Source organism: Polistes dominula, unplaced genomic scaffold, assembly GCF_049000335.1.
Source record: "Polistes dominula isolate Pdom_NZ unplaced genomic scaffold, Pdom_raw_medaka contig_73, whole genome shotgun sequence".
Lineage (NCBI taxonomy): Eukaryota > Metazoa > Arthropoda > Insecta > Hymenoptera > Vespidae > Polistes > Polistes dominula.
Window position 1 is genome coordinate 2,386,858 of NW_028300951.1, and position 26,311 is coordinate 2,413,168.

The 26,311-nt window shown below is 26.5% G+C and overlaps 3 protein-coding genes across 8 annotated transcripts; 1 reads left to right on the top strand and 2 right to left on the bottom strand.

The window, feature by feature from the left end:
* Positions 1-117: 117 nt before the first annotated feature.
* Positions 118-4,203, bottom strand: aay (phosphoserine phosphatase). Of its 2 annotated transcripts, XM_015316265.2 has the most exons (7): positions 3,723-4,203; positions 2,385-2,430; positions 1,596-1,743; positions 1,396-1,530; positions 1,155-1,300; positions 911-1,072; positions 118-271 (listed from the first exon to the last, which is right to left on the bottom strand). In XM_015316265.2, the coding sequence occupies exons 2-7, from the start codon at positions 2,410-2,412 to the stop codon at positions 183-185; spliced, it is 708 nt and encodes a 235-aa protein (XP_015171751.1). In that variant the 5' UTR covers positions 2,413-2,430; positions 3,723-4,203; the 3' UTR covers positions 118-182. The 2 variants fall into 2 exon arrangements, with proteins under 2 accessions (XP_015171751.1, XP_015171752.1); XM_015316266.2 differs by lacking the exon at positions 2,385-2,430 and having other exon boundaries at positions 3,723-4,201.
* A 725-nt stretch (positions 4,204-4,928) lies between these two features.
* Positions 4,929-17,598, top strand: LOC107063928 (G protein-coupled receptor Mth2). 5 transcript variants are annotated; one of them, XM_089171865.1, is made up of 6 exons: positions 4,943-5,251; positions 5,503-6,255; positions 10,951-11,029; positions 14,451-14,635; positions 14,715-14,880; positions 15,380-17,598. In XM_089171865.1, exons 2-6 carry the CDS (start codon positions 5,682-5,684, stop codon positions 15,753-15,755), a joined length of 1,380 nt encoding a protein of 459 aa, XP_089027991.1. In that variant the 5' UTR covers positions 4,943-5,251; positions 5,503-5,681; the 3' UTR covers positions 15,756-17,598. The 5 variants fall into 5 exon arrangements, with proteins under 5 accessions (XP_015171584.2, XP_089027991.1, XP_089027992.1 ...); XM_089171866.1 differs by having other exon boundaries at positions 5,557-6,255; XM_089171864.1 differs by lacking the exons at positions 4,943-5,251; positions 5,503-6,255 and adding exons at positions 7,620-7,919; positions 8,242-8,925.
* Positions 17,166-26,232, bottom strand: Prp8 (pre-mRNA processing factor 8). Its single transcript, XM_015316097.2, has 11 exons — positions 26,033-26,232; positions 25,643-25,876; positions 25,416-25,584; positions 25,176-25,340; positions 24,858-25,073; positions 24,272-24,610; positions 23,885-23,990; positions 18,293-23,767; positions 18,088-18,212; positions 17,859-18,013; positions 17,166-17,779 (listed from the first exon to the last, which is right to left on the bottom strand). Exons 2-11 carry the CDS (start codon positions 25,860-25,862, stop codon positions 17,625-17,627), a joined length of 7,125 nt encoding a protein of 2,374 aa, XP_015171583.1. The 5' UTR covers positions 25,863-25,876; positions 26,033-26,232; the 3' UTR covers positions 17,166-17,624.
* Between the last annotated feature and the right edge of the window lie 79 nt (positions 26,233-26,311).

Consider the following 26,311-nt stretch of genomic DNA (forward strand, 5'->3'; position numbering starts at 1 on the left):
AATTTTTAGAAATTTTCAAATATAATGTGTAAAATAAAAACTGTATTACGATATTTTTACCTTAATATTATAAATAATTGAATTAATCAATAATCTTGTCTATAAGTCATACATATATATATCTATAAAAATAATTTAATTGCGTTACATTTGTACAAATTATTGTTACATCCTATCTAAAATTACAAATTATTTATAAGTTCGTCAAAATTTGTAACAAACCATTTTGAATTTAATTTAACAGTCTCTCTAATCACATTTCCTCCGAAACCTATAAATAAAAGTCAAAATGTATATACATATATATATAATATATAGGATGTAATAGAACATGTGGAATCCACTTTGGGAGATGATTGTATATACCTAAAAATAATGCAAATAATTTATACAGACATATGCTCTCTTTGTATTCATTCATAAGATATACGAATTATCTTTTGATTACGTGTTATCTAATTATCTTTTATAGAAGATACTTAAAATGATCATATCACATTTCAATACAAGTTTAATACTAGATTATCTTGTCATAAATCTGATTAATTTGAATGATTCCAGAATTTGTTAAAAATCTCATTGTAAACCTTAGTACTTGAAATGATTAAGAAATGAAGATTACTCCGTTTACAAAATAAGTTATATCTCATAAACGAAGAAAGAGAGAGAGAGAGAGAGAGATAGAGCATGTGTTTATAGGAACTCCTTTTTATTATTTTTAGATGTATAATAAGTACTCGAAGTAGGTGGACTCCACATGTTCTGTTATATCCTATATATATATATATATATATATATAAATATCACAGTGTATATAAAATAGTTATAAATATTGTGATTATTTCTGAACCGAATATAATTTCTGTATATATATAATACTTTTTATTATATTTAGAATAAGTATGCATACCTATAAATGCATCTGCTGGAGGAGAAGCTTCTAAATCCGTTGCCCCATCTCCAACATGAACAATAGTTTTAAACCCTTTTTCTTCTTTAAGATAACGAATAACTTCTGATTTTCCACCACTTTTCGATGTTGGTTCATTTTCATCAAATCCCGCATAATCTCCTGAATATAAAAGATTCTTCATTTTTATTTGAATTATTATCTTTTACAAAAAAAAAAAAAAAAAAAAAAAAAAAATACTAACCGGTAAAGTAAAATTTAAGTCTATTAGCATAAACATTTTCTGGGGGTATATCAAGTTGTTCCGCAACTGAATTTATTAAACAATGAAATCCACCGGAAACGAGAAATACTTCCTTTTTGTTTAAATGTAATGTTTTAATCAAATTTCTGTAATATTTATATATCACAATTAGATCTATTATAATATATATATAACAATTTTTTTTTTTTATATAATAATTTTTCAAAAATTAGTATATTACTTGATTCCCGGTGTAAGTTGCGGAGGATGTACTTGTATAAATTCTTTAATTTGTGATAAACTAGGCCTTATAATACCCAATCTTACTGAAAGAGATTGTTGAAATGTCATGTTTCCTTGCATCGCTTGCTTCGTTCTGAAATAATGCATTTTAATATAAAATTTATTTATTGTTCAAAGAATAATATAAAATATACTTACAATTCTGTAACTTGTTTGCCTTTACCACAAAATTTTGCTAATTCATCTATGCCTTCATCTTTAATAACGGTTGAATCAACATCAAAAGTTATTGCATCCGCTATTCTCCAAATAGTTTTGACTTCTTCTATATTTGCCATTTGTGACACTATTTGTTTTTTTTAAGTCAACGTAATAATGATATTAAAAAAAGTGTATTACATGAATATATATATATATATATATATATATTATATATTTAATCATAATTTTGTTTAAATAAGCATCTTTGTTAAAGAATTATACATGTAATATACATATTAATAAAATGTACATATATTCTTATCATATAGAAATATCACGACCTTCTCAACTTAACTATAACCATTGATTACCGTTTATTACAAAATATGTTTATTCAATATATTATGAAATTATGATAGATCATTACATATAATACGTATATCAAATGAAAAATAATATGACTATTTAGAACAATATTGCGTGAGAATGTTATGACGTGTGGAAACCAACATTTCTAATTATTAATTAAAATATTTTTTTAAACCAAAAGAAAAAAATAAACAAAAATATATTTATATATACTAATATATAAATAAATAATATAATATAAAATTATATATAATATAATAATAATAATATATAATAATTTAATATATTATTATATTATTATTATTAATTTAAATATATATATTGGATTTAGGTTAGAGGGATATTTTAATAAAATAAAAGAATAAAAAAGAGAATAAAAAATAAAAAAAAAAATAAAAATAATTATATACTATTTACATGTAAACTGGCGAATCATTCTTGACATATCGTATTACACACTCAACTGAAACATATAGATAATAATATATTTATTTTCACAATTTATAGATATTAATCAAAAATTTTTGTTATCGATAAAAATAATATTATATGATAAGAAAAATCTCATTAGGGACTTTTTTGTTATATTTTATATGTGCGTATTGCTACAGATAAGCGGTGGTTGACTTCGTCACATGTTGAATACACATATATATGTATACATACATATATGTGGTATGGCATATGCATGTTTATATATTAAAAAATTTAACTCTCTTACGTAACCAATGAAATCAAGTTCTATGAAAATTGAAGATAAATTTATTCGAATATTTTCCGAACTACTAAAAGATATTTTCTATTTAATTTAACAAATTGTAACATATTACATATACATAATTCAAAGATGTATCCACGTCTACATAATTATGTAAACGTATAACTCTTTTTATTTGTTTAAAAGAAAAATACATATGTGAGACATGTGTGTTGCAAAAATTATTAAACATATTGAAAGAATGTAAAAATAAAATATTTAAATATTATTCACAATATTTTTATGATTACAAAACAAAAAAATAGAATATATATATATATATATATATATATATATATATATATATATATATATATGTCAAAATTTGTCACAATGTCAAATTTTGCACAAGTGTCAAATTTTTTGTAGATATATTTTTTAATATTAAAAATGTCAAAATATAAGTTGCAAATTATGTTAAAAAAATTTTACTCTTATTGTTAAAAAAATTATACATAAGTTACGTAAATTTGTTTACTTTGATTATTTAGCGATATATATATATATGTATTACCACATGTCAAATGAATATATAGATACTACTGTATTTTTGGAACTATTTTAGAATTAAAAACTATTATTATAAAAAATAATGAAGGAGCTTGAAAAATAGTACATTAAATAAAAAAAAAAAGATTTGTTTCTATTTAAAATAAGCATACATTATATATTTGTCAATAACAATTACTTTATTACATCGATCATAACTTAATAATTTATACCACCTGCTAATTCGTAATTATATCTTTTTATATAAATATGTGTGTATATATAAAACCTTATGTTAATAATATGTAATTGTTATGATTTTTATATTATTATTGTTATTGTTTAATTGTTGCAATTGATATTACATACGGAAACGAATTAAAATATGACTTCGATTGTGAGATATAAAAGGATTACTTAATTGTTAGACTTCGTTAAGTTTAGATGAAATAATTAAACATATCTTTTGTGTTTGAATTTAAATAAATTATAACGAAATTAAAACTTACTTTTTATATATTGATAGAGACGTGAAAGAAACAGCGTGATGTGATGTTATAAATGTAGATTCTTGTGAATAAATGCTTCTAATAAATTGTTTTCAACTATATAAGAATGTACTGTACGTTTTGTGACCAATTGGTATCCGTTTATAGTAATCTTCCTCGTGTATTATTGGTTAGAAAGCCCGGCCTCTTTTCCACTCTTACTTGATGTAATTCTATATCATATATAGTGTTTTCTTTTTTTGTTTTTTTTTATTCACAACTACTAACACGATGTATCGATGAAATAAAAAGAGGAACACGTTTAAAAAAATTGGATAGATAGATAATGACATTGTCGTAGTTTTGTTTAAATATTGTTTTATCCATGATTGGACTGTGTAATGTATCAATATGTCTACTATAAATATAAAGATCTTACGACTTTGTCAAAAAGTGAGTTAAAAGTGGGGATAGATGGAAAAAACATACTGTTTCACTTCCCTCCCACCCTGTGACCCCCCACGAACGGCACTACTACTTATACAATTTTTATCGTGTCAATGTAACAGCTTATGATATTTCTCACCAGATGGCGTAAATATAACCAATCGCAACGTTTTATATTCGATTATTATATTCGAGATATTTAAACTTGTTTTAAAAAAAGTAGTTTAAAAGAGATAATATAAAAGATTATATCCATTTACAATATAACTTCACTTGTTTTATATTAATTTTTTAAGATATATAAATATATATGTACATATAGTATCTAAAAATAGCATAAGTGTTATGTTCAAATAATGATAAATGAAGCGGGTAGATATCGATAAATTCCCGCCATTCTTTTTAATTTTGTATAAGGTAAATATCTGTAATAATTTACGGAAAATGTTTTTATGTTTAATATATTTAAGATATACATCATTTCATCAGATTTATATATAACGTAAAAATATATATATATATATATATATTAGATTTAATAATTGAAGTTTTATTTATAAAACAAGGTGGAGGAGAAGTATGAACACGTGGAAAAAAATTTGAATAGTTTTGAAAGAGGACAAAAGTGATTTGGATTTTTTAAAAAGATGAATTAACGATCAATTATTACGAGATAGAAATATTAGATAATTTAAATTGTACGTTCATAGTCAAATTTAAAAGAAATGTTATATTTCATAAGTTTGATTAAATTAAAAAAAAATAATTAGATTTTCTATGAAATCATATAAACACATTTCATTAAACAAAACATTCCAAATAATATAGTAGAGTTTAGAATAAACTCATAAAAGGGAATATATAATTATTCCTCGAGGAATAATCGAAAAACCCCTTTATGATATAGCAAGAAAGTTAGTCCAGGAGGTGAGGTGGAAGTAAAAATGAGTGCGAATGTGGGGAGACAGCTGTCGTCCGCAGTTAGCATCGAGTCGTCCGTGTCGAGTGTGGGGCGGCTTCGTCTACCGGTGAAATATTCAATCAAAATTAAGAATAGGATATAATAAATAGGATATAATAAAACAGGGACACACAGTTAGAAGGTGATCCTTCGAGACGCAGCTTCTTTTTATTATCATTATTACTATTATTATTATAATTAATATTATTAAGAGTATCTTTGTTTGTTTTTCGTCCGCATCTCAAGACAAATCTTGGCTAAACTTTTTTCTTTCACTTATTCTTTTTTTTTTCATCTTTCATCTTCTCCCTTCTTTCTTTTTTTTATTCACAATTCTAATGGGATCGTGTATAAAACTTTTAAGTTTAGTATATATTTTTGTTATTCAAACAGTACCAACGCGTCCCGAAGATTTACCTTGTCATTATACATTAACGGTTCCCTTAGAAAAGGACAAAATTCAAAGATACGAGAATGGTTCTATATTTCACGATGGTACGTTATACCCTACCAATTTGTATTGGATAAAAAATAATTCCATACGTGGATGTATCTGCGAGTTACGACCTTGTATGAGAAAATGTTGTCAAGATGGGGAGGTTTTAAGCGACGGTGAAATTGCTACATGTAAGAAGATACAAAATTTAACGAATCTTCCTGATATTAAAGCAGAAAAAGAACAATTGACATCTGAAATACAACATATACAAAATATCGCTGATCATTATATTCTTCTTCGAAATAATATCTGTCCAAATAAAAGTTATAAATTGGAGCCGGAAAACTTTGAAGAAGATAAGTTTATTTTCGAAGTCAATGGTACCCTTCATGTTGGATCAGATATTTATCCACAATCGAATTTTTGTATAGATTGGCATGAATCATTGAACAAGATAACCGTTTTAATATGTTTTCAACCAGAAGCAGAATCATCGTTACCTGCAACACAAAAGATTTATCCTATCATGACGATAGTGTCCATACCATTTCTGATAATAACTTTTTTAGTTTATGCCATTATACCAGAACTTCGAAATATTTATGGAAAAACTTTAATGTGTTATGTTGCTTGTCTTACAATATCATATTGTTTTCTCATCAATTTGCAACTCAAGTATTTGCCGCCTGAAATATGTTTACCCTCAGGTAAGAATTTTCTTAACGTTTATGTTATGTTAACGTTTTTTTAACGTTATGTTTTATAAGGTTAATGTTATTATCGTAACATTACTATTTAACAATGTTATACATGTTACATATACTTACATTTGCTATTGTTAATTGTTAGACTACAATTATCTATGATTACAAATTTTTTAGTTTTAAATACTCGGAAACAGTTACTCATGTTTACAACGAGTAAAACGTAATAACAAAATAATCATACAATTCTTAAGAACATTTAATCTAATTCTTCGAATGAGTAAATTTTATCTATAAGAAGACCGATTTGTTCTTCTGTTATATTTCATGGTTGGAATACACTTAGGGTCGGAGATCAAATGATAGAAAATCTTATAAATAATTGTACAAATTTCGAATGGAATATCATCATCGTTGATATAAATACAATATATTCTTTTTTTCGAACATATTGTAACATTGTTATCACACTTAAGATTAATTTTATTTCAAAATTAACGATACTGGTATATGTTTGTATGATTACGACGAATCTATCAATGATATCGTTAAAATAACCAGAAAAGCTTTTTATGGGTGATATCGTAGTTACTTTCATTTGAAATTATAGTAGTCCTTGATTTGTTGTAATGCAATTGTGATAATAAATATTACAATTAATTTTGATAATTCTTAATAAAAACTATATTTTAAAAATATCCTATTATTATATATTAAATAAATATATATGTAATATTAATTTAATATAATATATTTAATATATATTTTATAATATTAATATTAAATTAATATAATATATATTAATTAAATATATTATAATCATATTAAATAAATGTTAGATGCTAGTTTTCCTCTATTTAATTTTCTATTTATAAATTATATTTATCTCATTAATTTAACACAACCATTCTAAACATCATATTTATTTCTTTTCATAATTATCTTAATCATCAATATTATAATAAAATTAAAATTGTAATTAATTCACACCAAAAATTTAATTCATTGATAGAATTATTTATACCCTTACGTATTATTGACCTCGTAATAGTATCTTTCAACATAATCTTAAAATTATCTTATCTAACTCTTTTCAAAGATTATCAATTAGGTATATAGAATGAACTTGTAATGTCTTCCTATATGATTCTATTTTATTAATTGTTAATGGTACCACTGAGTTTTATTTCCAATTACTTTGTAAGAAATTTTACACGTTGTAGTCGTCGTCACCATTCGTGACCTTATTTTCTCTTCTTATTTATGAGTAGAGAGAAAGAATCATAACCGGAATTCCCAACGGATGCTATTGACGATACGACAAGGGTGGTGGTCGACAATATTTTTGTTAGGATTAGTATTGCTTTCGTTTTATCGTTGACAACACCTCCCGAATTATTTTAAACGCGTTTCTTACATTACACAATAATAAAATATGGCAATTTTTGACAATACATTTGTAATATTTCTAATGATAATTTTATTTGAAAAAAGTGTTGGAGTAATATCGTACGCGTACTTTTATACAACACCGGATTCTGTGAATAATAATGTGATTTCAATTACCAATGGTAATCTTATCGCGTTTAAGACTATCAACGGAAATACTACATTTAAGAATAAAAATCTGAAAGAAGAAATGAACTCTAATATATCTAATTTAATGGGTGATTAAATGCATTCTCAAATCTATTCGTGTGTATAGATAAACATACTATATATATATATATATATAGACAGCTATTCGATTTGGATCGATCTGTGTTAATACGTAATCCTAATATTAACTTTACTCTCTATTATAAATACTGATAATTTATTTAACAAGAAACTGATAAAAAAAAATTTTTTTGCCAAGAAATCAATCAAATAAATAGAAGTGTATATATATATATATGTAATTTAGTATGTATATATCTATAATATATAGATGAAAGTTGAACGAAACATCATTGTGATTATTAAAAATCTCATGTCTTGTATTTTAAGAAAATACAACGTACAAGGAAGAATCAATTCCAAGGAAAAATACTGAAGAGGATTATATCAAATATTGCGTTAGAAGAAGAAATTGTATTTCGTTTTGTTGTCCACCTGATTATTACTTAATTTCAAAAAATGAGTGCGAAAAAATAGAAAATGAAACTTTATCATTGCCAAGAGTTTACACGATGGATTTATTACCAATGAATGTTACAACGAATGATAAGAATTTTCGTTTCTTATATTGGAATCCTTGTAAAGACAATCAAAAGTATCCATTAAATCCAACTATTTATCCGGAAGAACGATCGTACCTTTTGCAAAATGGTTCATTCTATTTGCCCTATGGGGATAAAGGCAAAAAAATATTAAATCCAGAAAATTATTGTCTTGCTGCAACGAAATATATTCCTAACGAATATCTCGTTTTCTTTTGCAAAAAAGAAACAACCATTAATTCCTATGTCCATTCGACATTTCATGGATTTCTCATTTCGTTGGGTATGATCATATCAATACCATTCCTTATAATAACATGGTTGGTTTACACGGTCATCAAGGAATTAAGGAATTTACATGGATATATTCTACGTGCATACATTGCATCTTTGACCTTGTCATATGCAATTTTATCTACGGTTCAAATTATACCTCAACAACAGATCTCAAATACGTGCTGTGTTTTTCTTGGTAAATTCATTATCAATGTCCATTCTTTACTCACGTCGAAATAAAAAAAGAAAAATAATACTTATCTCGCTTAAATCTTAATCTATAGAAAGATAAACTATTATAGATAAATTCATTCGTAAAAAAGAAAAAAAATAATAATAATAATAAAACCGATAGATTTTAAAAAGGTGTTTTACGTTTGTAAGATGCGTAATGTCGTATATACGTTTAAACGATATCAAATACATATTAAAAAGATTAGATTAGAAAAAGATTATAGGATTGTGCTAAGATGTTTTTGAGGAAAGGTTAGAGATTGATATTATATTAATATATCATGTATATAATACAAATAATACAAATGTAATATCATGAAATTCTTTATATCGCATAAAGAGTTTATTGTATTGAATAATACAACGTAAAAATTTGATACTTACGAGGAGTTATTGAACTACGATAAGACTTGAGATGTTTTAGACTCGATGAAAGACAAATAAGAAAAAGAAATGATTAACTTCGAATACTTTGTAATTGACTCTAATCATTTAAATGTGTTGTTGATTAAGTTATAACATATTGCGGAGTGTTCTTTCTTTTGATTAGTCATTTAATATCTTTCATCCAGTTTCGTCATACGAACGGGAATAAATTAATGAGACAAAAAATGATCTAATATATTTTCGTTTATTTTAAATATTAATATCGTATCCATTTTAAACGCGTAAAATCGATGTTTTGTAAAAAGTCTTGAAATAATACAAAACATGTTGCTTTTATATACTCCCATTGATAAGTATGACGCATTTTGTGGTTTAAGAGACGTCGGAGATTAAAGTATAACTCAAATCGATTTAGTTTTTATATGTCCTAACAAGAAACCAGTCGACGAGTGGTAAACGTTCGTGAATGATGGGTGTTCGTCAAATTAACAAAACAAACAGCATCATTGTCTGCTGTTATATTTTTTTGTTAACAATCGGAATATCGTATTCATCAAACTTATCATTGTCATCTCAAACGTTTCAAAGTCAATTGTCATCAAATCATCGTTTGCCATTATTATCCTTATGTTGCAAATGGAACTATAGTTTGATAAATAAAACATGTGTATTAATAAACGAGTCTCCCAAATTTCCACCCGTTTACGATGCAAATAGTTTCAAATTAATCGATTTAAAAGTAGATCATAATAATTTTCATTTTATATTTGATAATCCTTGCGAAGTTGATAAAAGATGTCTCGTTGAAGAACAATTTAAAATGTTGAACAATGGTTCGATTTATATTGAAAATCAACCGATAATTAATCAAGATCAATATTGTCTCGTTAATTTAAACAATAGTGTATACGATGTGATACAATGCTGTGAATTTTCTGATGACGTTGAAATTGAAAAGGATAATTTAAAACTTAATACTGTTCTTATTATTGGATTAATAATATCATTACCGTGTTATTTAATAACATTTAGTATTTATTCAATAATACCGGAATTAAATAATTTGCACGGTTGTACTTTACGTTCTTACGTTTGTTCACTTTTCTTTTCTTATTTATTTCTTGTGATAATACAGATATCTGACAAAGACATTAACCAAACTGCGTGTTACATTTTTGGTATTGTATTATCAATTTGTTTTTATATATATATATTTTGTATTTTTTCGAATAACAATTATCAATCAAGTTATTTTTTTCAGATACATATATTAGAACATAATACATATATTAAAAATAATGTGATATTAGAAAATATTATTAGAAATAATGATCAAGAAATAACTAATCAAAAACCAACACAAAATTGAAATTTATTTTTATCGATGTTAACAATATAATAATTCAAATAAAATGTGTTAGTTTACATGGATAATTATCGTATATCAATAATATCTAAATCTATCATATTTGTTTGTTTATTTTGTAGATTTTTATAAACCATTTTAATGATTGATTTTTGAATGATAATACAATACATAGTTAATATACATATATAATACAATAATAAAGTTTTATCAAATGTTATCTTTCTGTTTCAGCTTTCTGCATGTATTTCTTCTTTCTGGCAAGTTTTTACTGGTTGAATGTCATGTGTTTTGACATTTGGTGGACATTTGGGTAAGTGATTAGAATTTCATCATATATATTATAAATGCTTTACTCATTTTTTCTTTTTCGCAATAATAAAATCTAATAAATCAAAAAGTATTAATCAGTTTGATTAAAAAACAAAAATAATCAATTTCTCATGAGAATATAGAACTTTTTCAAATGTCAATTATCAAAACATTTGATTAATACTTGACTATATATATATATATAATTAATATTATTTATAATTAAATAATAATATTACATACGATTTGATATAAATATTCTTGGAATAAAATGATTATTAATTAATTGATTAACAAATGAAATAACAATAAATTTGTATTAATCTATTATTACTAATTAGACAGAGAAGAAATAATTGCTCTAGGTGGTGAGAGGATCTACAGTTATAAAAGATCGAGTTCGTTTATATTTTTCTATGCTTTTGTTCGTTTTATATCCACTTTCCTTGTGTCCTTCGTCGAATACATTTGAAGAAACGAAACGATGCTAGGTCTCGTAGTATCTTGTTTGGATTAAGCGCCGCAATTTCCTCGGTCTACACCCGTTGTGTTTTATAGAGCAGCTTGGTTTGTATAAGCGGGAAAATAGTTTCTTATGGAATCAGAGGAAAAAAAAAAAAAAAAAAGAAAAAGAACGTATTTCTTTACTTGGAAAACAATTTTATTTCGTTTTGTTATTTATCTATCTTATATTATTTTTATTAAATTAATTTATACTTTTGGAACATTCGTATATCTTCTTATCGCGTTATTTGAAATAATTTAGATTTTTTACTTGTAATGTAAAGTTTCCCAAAATTCTTATAGACAAATTATTTGTATGTTAGAATTATTTAATCTTCATATTGATATTCATTTTATTTTATAATAATATTCTATTGTTCACACGTGTGTTTGCATAATAAAAATATTATAATATTTTTTAGATATGATTGGATATATATTTTGTAAATTAATTTATATTTTATTTATATTTATATTTTATTTTATTTATAGTTGTTGTATAACTTATATTATATATATATATATATATAATATAATGTAATATATTAATTATAATATTATTATATTAATATTAATATAATATATAATATATATAATGAATATTTTATATGAACTAGTTATTTATAGTTATTTATAGTTATGAACAAAAAAAAAGAATTAACTTATTTTACAATTAAAATACTTTTGCGTTTTTGTTTTCTTTTCAATTAAATTAATATCAATTAAAAATAATAATTAATCATTTTAAAGTATAATACGTTTCTGTCTAATAAGAATTTTATTTATCGTTTGATATTCGTGTGGATCGATTAAAAAAGAAATGAAACGAATATTAATTAGACTAATAAAAGGAACAAAACAAGTATAAATAACATAGATATAAATATAAACAAGACTTTTTCTTTTGTTTTATTATTGAATTTCTTAATTAATTGAATATTTTAACCAATATCATTTTTCAATTGTAAGTTATTATCGTTAAAAGCATATAATGCCTGAAGATATAATCGTAAAGATAAATCGAAATTAAATTGTGGACATTTAGACTGCGTATATGTAATATATATGTGTGTACATGTATGTATATTGTGTGGGTCACGTACGAGATATTAATCCTCCCCCACATCATCTTCAATTTCTCTTCGGTGTTTGTTAATTATCAAATTTCTCTACGTCGCCTTACTGGTGCCGGTTGAGAGAATAATTGACGTAAAAATGAAGAACATATACACATACTCACACACACATACATATATATATATATATATATATAAAACAGACGGATTATGCGGGTATACTAGAATAAACTAAACCGTATTTTCTATGATCCCATTGAGCGTGTTGTTAACGAAAAAGCACGCAGCCAAGAAAATTTGTATTAACAGTAGAGAACAATTGAAATTGTTTTAAGTATAGCACAAAAACAACTTAACTCATATGCCAAATTCTATTTGTAAAAATAAAAATATTAGAACATATTGATAAAACAATATAATTACATTGTTCATATTATTATAATTAATATTATGATATATATTTTTTTTTATTTAATTTTTAATTATATAAAATGAATTATAAAATATATTAAAAATATTTTATTATAATATATAAATATATATTTAAAAATAAATATAAATTATATTTATTAAATATATTATAATTATATGAATAATATAATTAATGTTAATTCAATGTAATTTATGTATAAATTGTAAATTATAATAATATGTTCTTTTTTTAAATATTTTGTATCACGTACATACTTTCATAGTATAATTATAGAGATTAAAATATTTGTTTCCTTTGTAATATTTAAACCTTTTATTTAAACGAAAAATTTAATCGTTTAAAAAGGATATTAATTGAAGTGAGATTCGTTTAATTCCCATGTAAAATGAATGAAACTGTGTGGGTGTTAAAGTTTTTACATAGAATCGAGTCACGTTTGTTAACACACATGTTTCATGTTAAACTCTCATTCATTTTGCCAAGCCCTAACAAATTTTTTTCTCTATCTCTTTCTCTCTCTCTCTCTCTCTCTCTCTCTTTTTTTCTCTATTGTGGCTTTTAGTCATTGACCACAAACCTAATACAAGTTTCTTTTTAGAATAAATGCATTTATTAAATGAATATTTACTTAAATATTAAAAACTCTTTGAAAGTACATAATCCATAAACGATTATTTGATTAAGATATATATATATATATATGTGTCTAATGTTGAGTTAAACATTATCTTTGTAAAATGAGACATCCTTTTGTTCAGATTAACTAAACACTATCATAATTTCCCCAAGGTATTTTCATCTAAAAACATGTGATACTCTATTGATTTCTTCTTAACGTTTTCCAATTTTCTTTTTTTTTATTGTATATATCAAGTATCTCATCATTAGATGTTTATTTATACATTTATCTATGTAAATACCTTTCCTTTTTATGTTGATAATAGGAAGGAAAAGAAAATATAAAAATACAAAAATATTTTGAAATGACAATAAAGAATAACATACTATTTTAATATACATATATATGTATTAAATTTTATTTTAATATATATTATATTAAATATATTATTAATAATATTATATTATATTATATTAAATAATTTATAATATTTTATATAATATATATTATATATTAATATTATGTATTAGTAATATTAAATATTAATTATATATTTATAGTTTATATACTATCATATATATTATATATACTATTATATATATATAATAGGATATTGTGTGTTTATCCCATTATATTTATATATAATTTATACAATCTATTATACAACTATTATATAATAATAGTAATTAATTAGTTAGTAACTAATAGTATATTATAATTATATATATATATAATTATTAGTTATTTATTTATATATTAATTAACGATATATATTTGTTATTTGTTTTAGTGGTTTCCGAGCATTAAGGGGTAGTATGAAACAAAGGGATCGAAAAAAATTTATAATATATTCTATGTATGCATGGGGAATTGCATCATTTTTCACAAGCATATGTTTAATTATGGATTATGCTCCTAACATACCAGAAAGTACAATTCGACCTCAACTTGGAGAGAGTAGATGTTGGTTTACGAGTAAGTATATTTAAATATTATAATTTATATTATTTTTATATATGAATGTAAAATGTAATGTTGAATAATATTATTTCAGCTAATAGTGCGACAAATATTTATTTTACTTTTCCTATGACAATATCAATTGTTTGCAATTTATGTCTATTTATCTCAACCGCTTTAAAAATTCGACAACACACTAAAGATACGGCCCATCATTTAAGAGGTAGCGAAAGTAGACGCCATGACGATAATAAACAATGGTATATATGTATAAATTATATATATATATATATATTTGTATAATATTATTTTTATTATAAGATTTTTATTTTTAAGAGAAAGTTAAAAAGAGTGTTCATATTATAAAGAAAATATGACTTTTCTATCTAAACGTTATACACTTACAATATATAATAAAAAATTAATTAATATCGTTATAAATAATATTTGAAATAATATCAAATATGAATCTACTCATATTATACTCATGCGAATCATCAATATGGTATAGTTATCTTTTCTTACTAACATTGAATGCTTATTTTTAGACGTCGCTATAGGGCAAGCGACAAGAAGATGTTCCCATGCCATAGTTTATTTTCCTTATTACGAAATCATTCGTAACAACAATTAAATTATCTCGGCTATAATGAGTCATGATTTTGTTAAATATTCATTCATACATAATATTTGACTAACTAATATTATAAAAAATATAAAAATTATATTATAAATAATATATTTTGTTTTTGATAATAGGTTCAATCTGTATATGAAGTTATTCATCGTGATGGGTATCACCTGGACAACGGAAATCATATCCACGTTATGGGAAGGATCAGGTGATTATATTTGGTATATATCAGATGTTATTAATACTTTACAGGGTTTGATCATTTTCATAACGCTTGTTTGCAAAGAAAAAATTAAGCGTTTATTACTTAAAAGATTTGGATGTAGTGAAAGTAATGTTTTTTCAAGAAGCCTTACTCGTAGTGTTTATAATAGTACAGCGTCTCGTACTACTTGTACAACAACTACGGGTTTACCCCTTCAAGAAAAAATTGATGCAAATATTCGACGAGAAGCATTTCGTTTGAGTAAAGAAAGTGCTGAAGATAGCGATTGTCCTTAATTAATTCATACACAATGATGAACATAATACGTTCGTTAATAAGAACGTATGATTATACAGATGATTCATCCATCTATTCTGCAAGAAAAAAAATGACCTCAAACATGTGCTTTCAAATTTTTAAATTGAAAAAGAAGTTATACTTTCCTTTTCTTTTTTATTTATTTTTTTTTTTTAAATCATACACATTATTCACACGGACTTATTATCTTTTAATTCTATTATTTATTTTGTTCATAATACCATTAATTTATTATAAATAACTGATATATCCTGAGATTATAATGAAGGATATATGACTTGCGAAGAGATTAACTTCTATATTAAAAAAAGAAGTGAATAATATTATTAGAATATACGTTTCAAACAAAAAACAACTTTTTAAATATTAAATAATAAACAAGTTATGCAAGAGATATAATGATTGATGTATTATCGCTTTTATCAAACTTAATAGCAAAGACACACGTTGTACTTATATTTGGATCTCATTTAGATTTCGTATGCTTAGATAACAATTTGTGTATGAAGTATATTATTCATTATTATATATACTTCGAATCTCTCTATAAATTAATTATTATTAAATAAATGTGAGATCACTGATGCTTTTAAAATATTCCATAAAATTATCTACGTAACGTAAAAATTGTATTAATCGTTTTTTATTAATCGTTGTATATATATATATATATATATATATATATATATATATATTTTATAGTTATATATTCTAATATTCTAATTTATGAATATATTATATATTCTATATTCTATATTCTAAGATATGAATTTATATTGTTAGTGAAAATAGTCATAAAATTTCTATAAGGAAATAGATATAAGTATATATTTAATTTATATTGTATACTTCAGTTAAATTGTGAAAATTTTAGATTTTACATATACTACCGTTTAAATGATCGATCTTTGTTTTCAAGATCGAACTATGTACGTTTTTTCTCAAAGGACATGTAAACACTCAGTTACAGTTCGACCATATCATCGTAAACACGTAGATTTTGATGAGTGCCTGGTAAAAATATTATAATGATCGTTATAATATTTCAACGAATTTACATTATATATTTATAATTATTAATTATTATTATTTATGTTTTTTTTTCTTATCAAATTTTCATTCACTTTCTCTTACCATGTTTTTCATTAATTTATTAACAAGCCGATTTTTCCTGAACAGCCCATTTAATTGATCAATTTTATTTAATATTTAAACTAATTATTTATTAATTATGCATAATTTTTTTTTTACGAAGTATTACTTTAACTATCACCGTCGCTTACATATTATCACTCATACGAGTTTATGTCATTGATGAAATATGAAATGTGTGTGTGATGTGGTGTGTGCATTTGTATATTATAAAACATTTTATGTTCATACAATAATCAAGTTTATACATTTATTTTAAATATTTATGAAGTAATAAAAGTACATTTTCTCTCTCTCTCTCTTTCTCTCTTTATCTTTAAAAATCCAAAGGAGTAGCTCATTTATTTTTTTATATAAGAGCATTATTAGCACAAATTTTGTACATTTTTTATTTAAATACATACTATTTATATTATGACATCATTTCATTCATCTAAACATTCTATAAAGTAGTAGTAGTAGAAGTAATAATAGGTTTATAAGTATAAATGAAGAAATATTTTTGAAAAAAATATCATGTTTCGTTCTCATCCCAATTGAAGTTAATAAACTTCATTGGTTCATGAAGTTGAATCTATTATTATATTTTCAATTGAAAAATAATATATCTAACAACTAACTCCAAATAATATAACGTCAATTTGTATCCTTAAAAAAAAAAAAAAGAAATATTATTTGTGGAAACTATATTTATTCTAAGCGTACATGTCTTCACGATCTGCTCCAACCCCATCTCCATCTTCCAAACTAGAAAAGTTTAAGAAATGTGCCGGTCGATGAACCTCGTGATAAAATTCTTTAGGATTAGCTAATTGTAATTCATATTTCGTGTTTGGATTGTGTCTCACACCTAGACAAAAATATATGATATAAATGTTTGATGAAATAATTTCTTTATATAAATAAAAACGAAATAATTGATAATTTACCCATGAAATTATAATTCCATGATCCTTGATTAGGTACCATAAAGAAACCAAGGAATCTATCGGAAAGAAGCATTTGTACTTTCTCGTAATGACTTGGAAGATATCCTTTAGGATTATTTCCCTTGTCAGTGTTCTGTTTGCCCCATTCGAATCCACTGAAATAAAAATATAAATTATATTTATAAATATTTTGATAAATATATATTATATAGAATATAATTGTTCATACCTTGGAGTTAATTTATAAGCTGTCAAAGAACAAGAACCCGGTGTAAAACTGCATGTAATGACGATTGTTTTTTCACCATCCCAATTTGGATTTTCCGCCATAATTCGTGCGTGTGTCGAGATATCCTTATTAGAAAGTAAAGTAAATAAAACGTTAATAATAAATCAATAATATATTCAAATATAATAAATATATGAATATCTACCTGTGGTGATAACTGTGGCAATTCATTGGGTTGTGTATGTATCCATCCTAGTGGCTCCATTTCTTTAAGGTATTGATGATTAGGTAATGCATTTGGTAAATGTACTGTTTGATGTGTACCCCATTGTGGAGCCATTACTATACATCTAATCTCTTTAACTTGAGGATTATCCGGTGGACTAATACCATATAAATATCCAGCAATTTGTGCTCGTAAATCCGAGATTGTGACAAATTTTTTCAATACATTCTTCGGTAAAATGTATGTGTAACCAGTTTCTTTGATATCATCGGAAGATACATATATATGATTAGTTCTAAGATGTAAATTAGTAGCGGATATAGCTCTAACACGCCATTCTGTTTTAGAACTGAATGTTTGAGTTTCATAATTGGATGTAGTAGCAGTAATAATCTCGTCACCGTGTTTATTAACCGTTCTAGTAGTAGTTGCAGTGAGTTGAGATTGTTCTTTTGTTTGCTTTTCAATTTCTGCAATTTGTTGTCGTTGAGCAGATGGTGCACTAATCTCCATACCTAGAATAATATCTCGAATTTCAGATTGAGTTAGAGATGCAACATTGACATTGTTCTTCTTTCCATAATCAGCCAAAATCAAATCCTTCAATTGCACTTCTACTTTGATCCATTCGTCGTCAGTTAAAGATGGCCATATGTGATGAGGTTCTGTTATAGTTGTTTTATCTGGTTTAAGTACAACCTTAGTACGTTCTGTATTAACGTGTAACGCTCGAAGAATTAAGATTAAACGTGAAAATGCTGTATAAGATGAAATTGTTTTTAACCAATCGTCATAAAGATTGAAGAGAACCATTTGTGGTTCAGTCGCCTTCAGAATAAGATCACCAAACTTCTCAACTTTTAAGCATGCTTGGAAAGGTAATTGAAGTTCTGATCCTTTGATAACGATATTGGGAAAATCTAGTAAATGCACCTCAAGAGGATCCAACATTCCTTTTCTCGTTACAATAATTTGTTTTGGTTGTTCTTCTACTGGCAACGAACGAATAAGAGCTGCAACTTCTTCAGCAGTTTTCCATTTAGCTAATTGTCCCAAACGTTTTTGCCCAGCCCACACAGAAGTGTGAATTATCTTTAAGAACAACTGACCAGTTCTTGGATTAAATATGAAAATCGCACCATTGATTGGTTTTGTTGTCAGATTACCTTCAAAAGTTTTATGTATCGTTACTCGGTATACATTAGTGTCATCGACAAACCAAATGATTTGATTTGAGAATAATTCTCCATAATTTTGAGAAGAAAGATATGGTTCAGTTGGTTCTGATGAATATAATTGTAGAGCTTTTCTAATACGTTCTCGCAATACGTATAACGCTGGATTTGCTTTCATTATTTTTGCCATAGCTTGTTGTATAAGTGGCTTACATCCTGGAAACCAATTACCATATGCACTATGAAGATTATAAGCTAGATCGATAGCTATTAAAAGACCCGTTGGAGATGGATAAATGGACATATTATCTGTTGTATAATCTAAAAATTTAGCCCTTGCATATCTCTCAATATCATGAGAATCATAATCACCCCATCTCAATTGAACATCTATCCAATATTTTTGAGTCGTTGTGTTATCCATGAGATCTTTAGAATCTGCTAATAAAGATGGTCTTGAAACGTTCCATTTGTATGCCGAAAAGAGTAGAATATCAGCACAAGAAGAATTCATCTTATATGATTTCCTTGGATGTATAGTTTCTTTTTGTACAGTTTCAATTTCTAGAGCATCCAATTCTTGATCAAATACTTGACAAAGATCCATGACAATTGATTCGTGCACTTTTTGCCACAAGTGAGCACGGAAAATTTGAATGAGAGATATCTTCAATGTTGGTATTTTACCATGCATAAATATTCCTGTCAAATCTAATTGTACTTGGAAACCTACGTAAACGTTTGCTCTGTTTATAGTGGGTGACCACCATAAAGTAAAACGACGGTTAGGAATTTGATTCAAACCCGATCTTTGAGCATTCGTTAATTTTTTATATTTCATTGATTCTTCAAAACCTGATGCTTTTTCCCAGAAAAGACCTTCCCATGTGGGGAAATAAGTTCCTTTGAAAAGTGTGTGTTCCAGAATTCCTTCAACACCACCTAGGGCCTGAATCATATCTGTCCTATAATTATTCAAATTCCATAACTTTCCATCATGACGTTGATGGGTCCACCAAAATGGATTTTGTTTAAGAACTTGATATTGTTTAAATTCTGTACGTATTCGCCAACCTTTGTCATAAGCAAGGGTATGTCTATCCTTTTGAAACAATGTGTTAATTCTAGGTATACCACGATCCCAACTATCTTCTAAATCTTCTAAAGTAAGTCGACGATTTTGTGTATTTGCCTCTTGTCGTTTCAAGGCATATTCTGCCCAAACACGCTGTGAATCTATAAATTCTGATTCCCATGGTTGAATGTACCTATACAGATTGGGAATCAATTGATCTTCATCGTGACTCATACCAGATCTAAAATGTGTAATACCAACGTCAGTTTGTTTGGACCAACGTAAATCTGATTGAGGAATTAATACATGACCCATAGAAAGCATTCCAAGACCACCCAATTCTTTAGGTGTATAAAATACTACCGGTGGAAACCTTGAAGGCATTTTTGAATTGAGACCAATTTTTATACGTGTCTGAATTTTATTTTCACACTTGACCAATAAATCCAACAATTCTTGGGTATTGACTACTGCTTCGCGGAAATAGGTCATTAAACCTATTAAAGCGGTATTCCATTTATTAACAATTTTGGTAAATGTCGTAGAACCAGAAGCCATCAAAATTTGTCTAACTCTATTGTGGAATCTTTGTAAACTTTCATCATCTACTCTTAAGAAACATTGAGCAGTTCTTTCTTTTGTAATTTCATTTTGCAAATTCCATACTCCATCTCTATGTGTAAATTCTTCATGTGTTGTTCTGCACTTAGGTAAAATTCTACATTCAAATCCACTCATGTTGAACAATAGATTTGGATTGTCCTTGCTATAAACACTAACAAAACTGTTTTCCCATTGTATAGTAGTTGTAGAACGAGGTAATCGATTTTTAATATCCCAGAAAACAGCACGTCCCAAATTAACATCATGTTTCATTAATCTCATACGTGCATCACGTGGCCAACATTTTTTATTATTATACCCAACAATATTTTCATTGTTTGGATCTGGATGTTCCGTTAGATATCTTTGTATCAAATCTCTTGCTTCGTCTGCAGAAAATCGAAGGAATAAATGTATTCTATCAACATATCTGCAATATAATCTAATCGGATGTGCAGTTTCAGATGCCACATCTTGGAAAGTTAAAAAGTCATTTGGCATTTGTGGGGGACCAGCCATTTCACTAGCTCTTTGCAATCCAAGAACCAATAGATCCAGCACAAGTCCATAATACTGAGCAATAAACGATGCGAACTGCATACCCCTAATAATTCCATAACTGTTTATATGATTCATATCTTTATAATTGATTACAACATTATTTTTTGCAGTCATGTAATCAGCAATATTATGATCAACGATTAAACGAAGAAGTCTGTTTAACAAAGTAAGATCGATTTTTTCATAAAGCTTTTCAAATTTAGATTCTAATAAAACATTGCATTCTCCTTCGCTAACATCCCAAACATCCTGTAAATTGTTTATACCTTGACACCACTTGTAAACCAAAAGTGGTGGTGGTTCTGTGTCAGATGGTTTAACCCATGGTGGAAATAATCTTCGTTTATCTGCTTCATACCATAAATATTGATCTAAGTAAGCATCGGTTATCTTTTCAAGAGGTTCCACATCGTAAACTGGTATCAAATGACTATAAAGATCCATAAATTCTATACCCACTTCTTTAAAGTTTCTCTGAGTCAAAAGATGACGTTTAATTCTAGATAAAGCTTCATGTGGATTGTCATATGCTTGTTCGATTAATCCAAGTTCTTCACGTTGACTTTGATTCAATCTCGATTTAACGCTATAAGCTTCTTTCAAACGTTCTAATGCCAATATCAACAATTTCGTATCGTGTTTATATGAAAGTGGTGGGAAAGGTATTGGAGCAAATCTTCTGGATTCTAACCAATGTACAGTAGTGGTGTATATAGCTACAGCTTCTTCTGGAGTAATATAAGGTCCATCTTTTAAATAATTATGCTGACGTTCTTGTTCTGCTTTTAAATAAAGTCGAGTAAGACGACCTAAATTCTTTTTGCATACTGTCTTATCCACAGTAGCACCTCGTCTGATACGTTCTCGATTATAATGAGCAGTGTTTGTCCACCAATCAGCCTTCATTTTAACATAACGTAATATCATATTTTCTATAGGAATAGGCAATCCAGGGACTTTCCATGGTATATTAGCCTTCCAACATCTCCATGCTTCACTTAAATGTTGAAGGATTGTACGAGCTTTGTTTTGTTTAATACCTTCAGGCATCATGTCTACAATATCATGCATTACAGATGCTCTTAATTCAAGATCAAAATGTGATTCTACTCTTTGTTTAGTCACAGTTTTGGCTACTCCTTTAGAATGACGCCCTTCAAATTGCCTGGACAACAAATTACCTAACCACCTTTCTAATAATGGTGTTATACCTCTCATAAAGAAAAGCCATACTCTCCATCCAGGTGCCCAAAATCCACAACCAGGTCCTTTTCCAACTGGACCAGTATTAAATCGATAATATATTAAATGTTTTAAATCTTTGCACATTCTTATTTGTCTCATCAGTTTATATTTATACCGATACATGCCAGTAAGCTGGCCAACATGAGCAAAAATGTATTGTAATCCATCAGCTAATTGGAATGCATCAACATTATTTAGACGATACTGTACGTGTGAGTCAATAATTAATTTCGTCAAACGAAGAATTTCTCTACATAAATGGAAAGCATTTCCAAATCGTGATTTTTTTCTTTCCTTCGTCGTAAGAGTTTTAACAGGTTTTAGATTGAAATTGTAATCTAAATGAAGATAATTTAAATTCTTTCTATGTATGAGTAAGTTCAACATATTGTAGCCTTGACGACATACTTGCAATCCAGCTTCAACCCAATCTATAGTTGTAGTTTGGAAAAATTTGGTAGATTTAAATGACCGGAACAAGTAACGTTTCTTTTGAGGCTTTGGTGGTCTGTGCTTCAATGCATTTAATACGAAATATTTAAGTAACTTTTGATAACTAACTCGTACTTTAACAGGTTGTCCTGGAGGACAATGCTCTCTATACCATGATTTTACTAGAGGAATATCAATTGCTCTTCTGGTTCTTCCAGAGCGTGTATTAAATGGTCTTGGTGCCCATAGAAGTGCTATACCATTAGCTGTATTATCTGTATAAAGTGGTGTTTCTTGTAAAAATGGCTGGACTTCATCATCTAAGACGAAATCTTCATCATCTTCAATTTGTGGTTCTACTGTCTATAAATAATAAAAATATATAATTAACTTTTTATTATTAGAATTCTAATAAGAAATTTGTAATCTATTCATTTATTATAATACTTATAATCTATGTTTTAAATTTTTACAATTTACCTTTAATGAATTCCTATGTGAAATTGGATTAATCAAAGGATCAAAATAAAATGCTGGTAAATCAGGATCTTCTGTCTTTATATATACAACATTTGGTGCATGATACCTATAAATTAATAAAGAAATTAACATACATTAGATATTAAGATACAAAATATATATTATTTCTTAATAAATTATTAATTAGAAAAATACAATGTAGGTGGTATCAGCAGTTCTCTTTTAATTTCTAGAAAGAGTACGAATAACAACCATCTATTTTGCTATACCACACTGCTAGTTAGACTATAATGTACTACCTAATAAGTCTATAAACTAGTGTGGAAATATTTGTTCACGCATACACACATAATTTCTGTATTATATTAATTATAATAATTTACTTACCATGAAAGATGTACAAAGTGTGGCATATTATTATATAAATAAGGAAACGCAATGCGATATTCTGTCCTAATAGGCTGCCTGATAATAATTTTATTTATATCATTGAATTCATTCCAATCTTCATCAGCAGCATTTGAATCTTTTACAAGAGGTTCAAACTTTGGTCCTCCTGGTATTGCCATATTTAATGCTTTTGCAGTAAAGAATGATTTGGGATCAAATAAATAAAAGAAATTATGATCAACCAAATCTGTCAAGAGTTGATTTGCTAATCGATACAATGTCGCCATTTGAGGAAGAGTTAAATTCCATCTTCTATATGTAGATCCATTGACATGTCTGTAATCATTTTAAATATATGGTAAGGATATTTACACTTTAACAAAAAATATTATTTATATTTGGTATATATTTGTCAGAATGCGTTTTGTCCAGTGATACATTTTTGTAGTATGTCTCGGACACTGCTACAAAAACAATCATCTGTCAACTCACATAGATAGTTGATTTCAGGACCCCTACGCAATTCATCATACAAAGTTAAATATAATTTATTATATTCATATTATTATATAAATTTATATACCTGCTTCCAACCATTGGTTTGTGTTCATAAAACCATGATGCAACAGATTCATCTTCTTCAGAATCAAGTTCAATCTGAATAGCTTCTAATGGTTCAACATCCAGAACGTTATCAGCATAGTCTAATGGAGGTTCTTCATCATCAAATGGTGGAAATCTCATTCTTTTAAAATGTCTACGATCTCGTTTTTCTCTTCGCATCATAATCCACATTGTTCTAATTTTCCCAAATGATTAATATAAATATATCATTAATATATATGCATATATATACTGTAATTCATATAAGAACAAGACTGAAATTATTAAAATAACTCACCCCCATTGTGCAATATAAACAGGCTCAATAACCCATGGAATTTCATTAACAAATGTAATAGCTCCAGTTATATGGTATAGAACCTTTACGTCTCTTATTTGCTCCCAAGGCATTGGCATATTTTCTAACAGTTTCATTACTGCATGTGGCATATATTTTAATGCACTATAATTAAACAAGTAATGTTTATACATTACAATTAATATTTCAAGCACATCAAAATATTTGAATAAACCTTACCCTAAATATACACGCTTATCGTGTCTATATTTGCGACTACTCATATCACCATGATCCCTTATAATTTTGCGAATATGTTCAGGTGGCATATCTTCTTTTTGAGCATCGACAAATCCAAATTTTCTTTTCTCGGCAAACCGTTTTGATTGTAATTGTTGCCATTTTTGTGCTATAATTAGACATCAACAAATTACTTTCCCATAGAAATGAAATATAATTTTATATACCTTTCTCTTGTAATTTATCCTCTGATAACACTTCTGGTTGTTTTGGCATTTGAGGAAGTGGCGGGCCAGCAATAGCTTGCATATGGGCATGATGAGCAGCTTGAGCATGAGCTGCTGCTTGAGCATGAGCCTGTGCCGCAGCTAACTGGGCATGGGCTTGTTGTTGGACCATCATGGTTGCCCATGGATTTGGTCCTAATAAATACGGTGGTATAGACATTATTGCGAGATGTCCTGTAAACAAGAAACATGATGAAAAATATACATTATATATTTATTATTTATTCTAATATTAAATATCTAATAAAGGAATAAAATTATTTATAATTAATAATTATCTTCGTATACTATTAGCGTGGCTTTTTTTTTAGTAACCATTTTTTTCCTTACCGCAATTCTTATTTCTTTACCAAATTGACAAATAATAAGTGTTAATATATACAATAATAATATAAGGTTATTGTCTTTAAACTTAACATTTCAACTACAAAATATCTCTTAAGTAGAATATGATTTTGCAAATTATTTTACTAATACGACACTGAAATTGGAGGCTATATTAATTTTTCCAAGCTTTCCCAGGGGTTTATTACTTTCATGATAAGAAACTGTAATTCGTTAAAACTTGAGCGTCATCTGGTGTTGCGTCTATTGCAACAGAATCTGCAA

Coding starts and splice junctions, on each gene's coding strand:
- aay (XM_015316265.2), bottom strand. CDS start 2,412: ATGTCAAGAATGATTCGCCAGTTTACAT. Junction 1,744..2,384: donor AATGATTCGCCAGTTTACAT/GTAAATAGTATA, acceptor AAAAACAAATAG/TGTCACAAATGGCAAATATA. Junction 1,531..1,595: donor GGCAAACAAGTTACAGAATT/GTAAGTATATTT, acceptor GCATTATTTCAG/AACGAAGCAAGCGATGCAAG.
- LOC107063928 (XM_089171864.1), top strand. CDS start 7,688: ATGGCAATTTTTGACAATACATTTGTAATATTTCTAATGATAATTTTA. Junction 8,926..10,950: donor TACGTGCTGTGTTTTTCTTG/GTAAATTCATTA, acceptor TTTCTGTTTCAG/CTTTCTGCATGTATTTCTTC. Junction 14,881..15,379: donor CATGACGATAATAAACAATG/GTATATATGTAT, acceptor TTTTGATAATAG/GTTCAATCTGTATATGAAGT.
- Prp8 (XM_015316097.2), bottom strand. CDS start 25,862: ATGTCTATACCACCGTATTTATTAGGACCAAATCCATGGGCAACCATG. Junction 25,341..25,415: donor GATAAGCGTGTATATTTAGG/GTAAGGTTTATT, acceptor GTTTAATTATAG/TGCATTAAAATATATGCCAC. Junction 18,014..18,087: donor GCTTATAAATTAACTCCAAG/GTATGAACAATT, acceptor TTTTTATTTCAG/TGGATTCGAATGGGGCAAAC.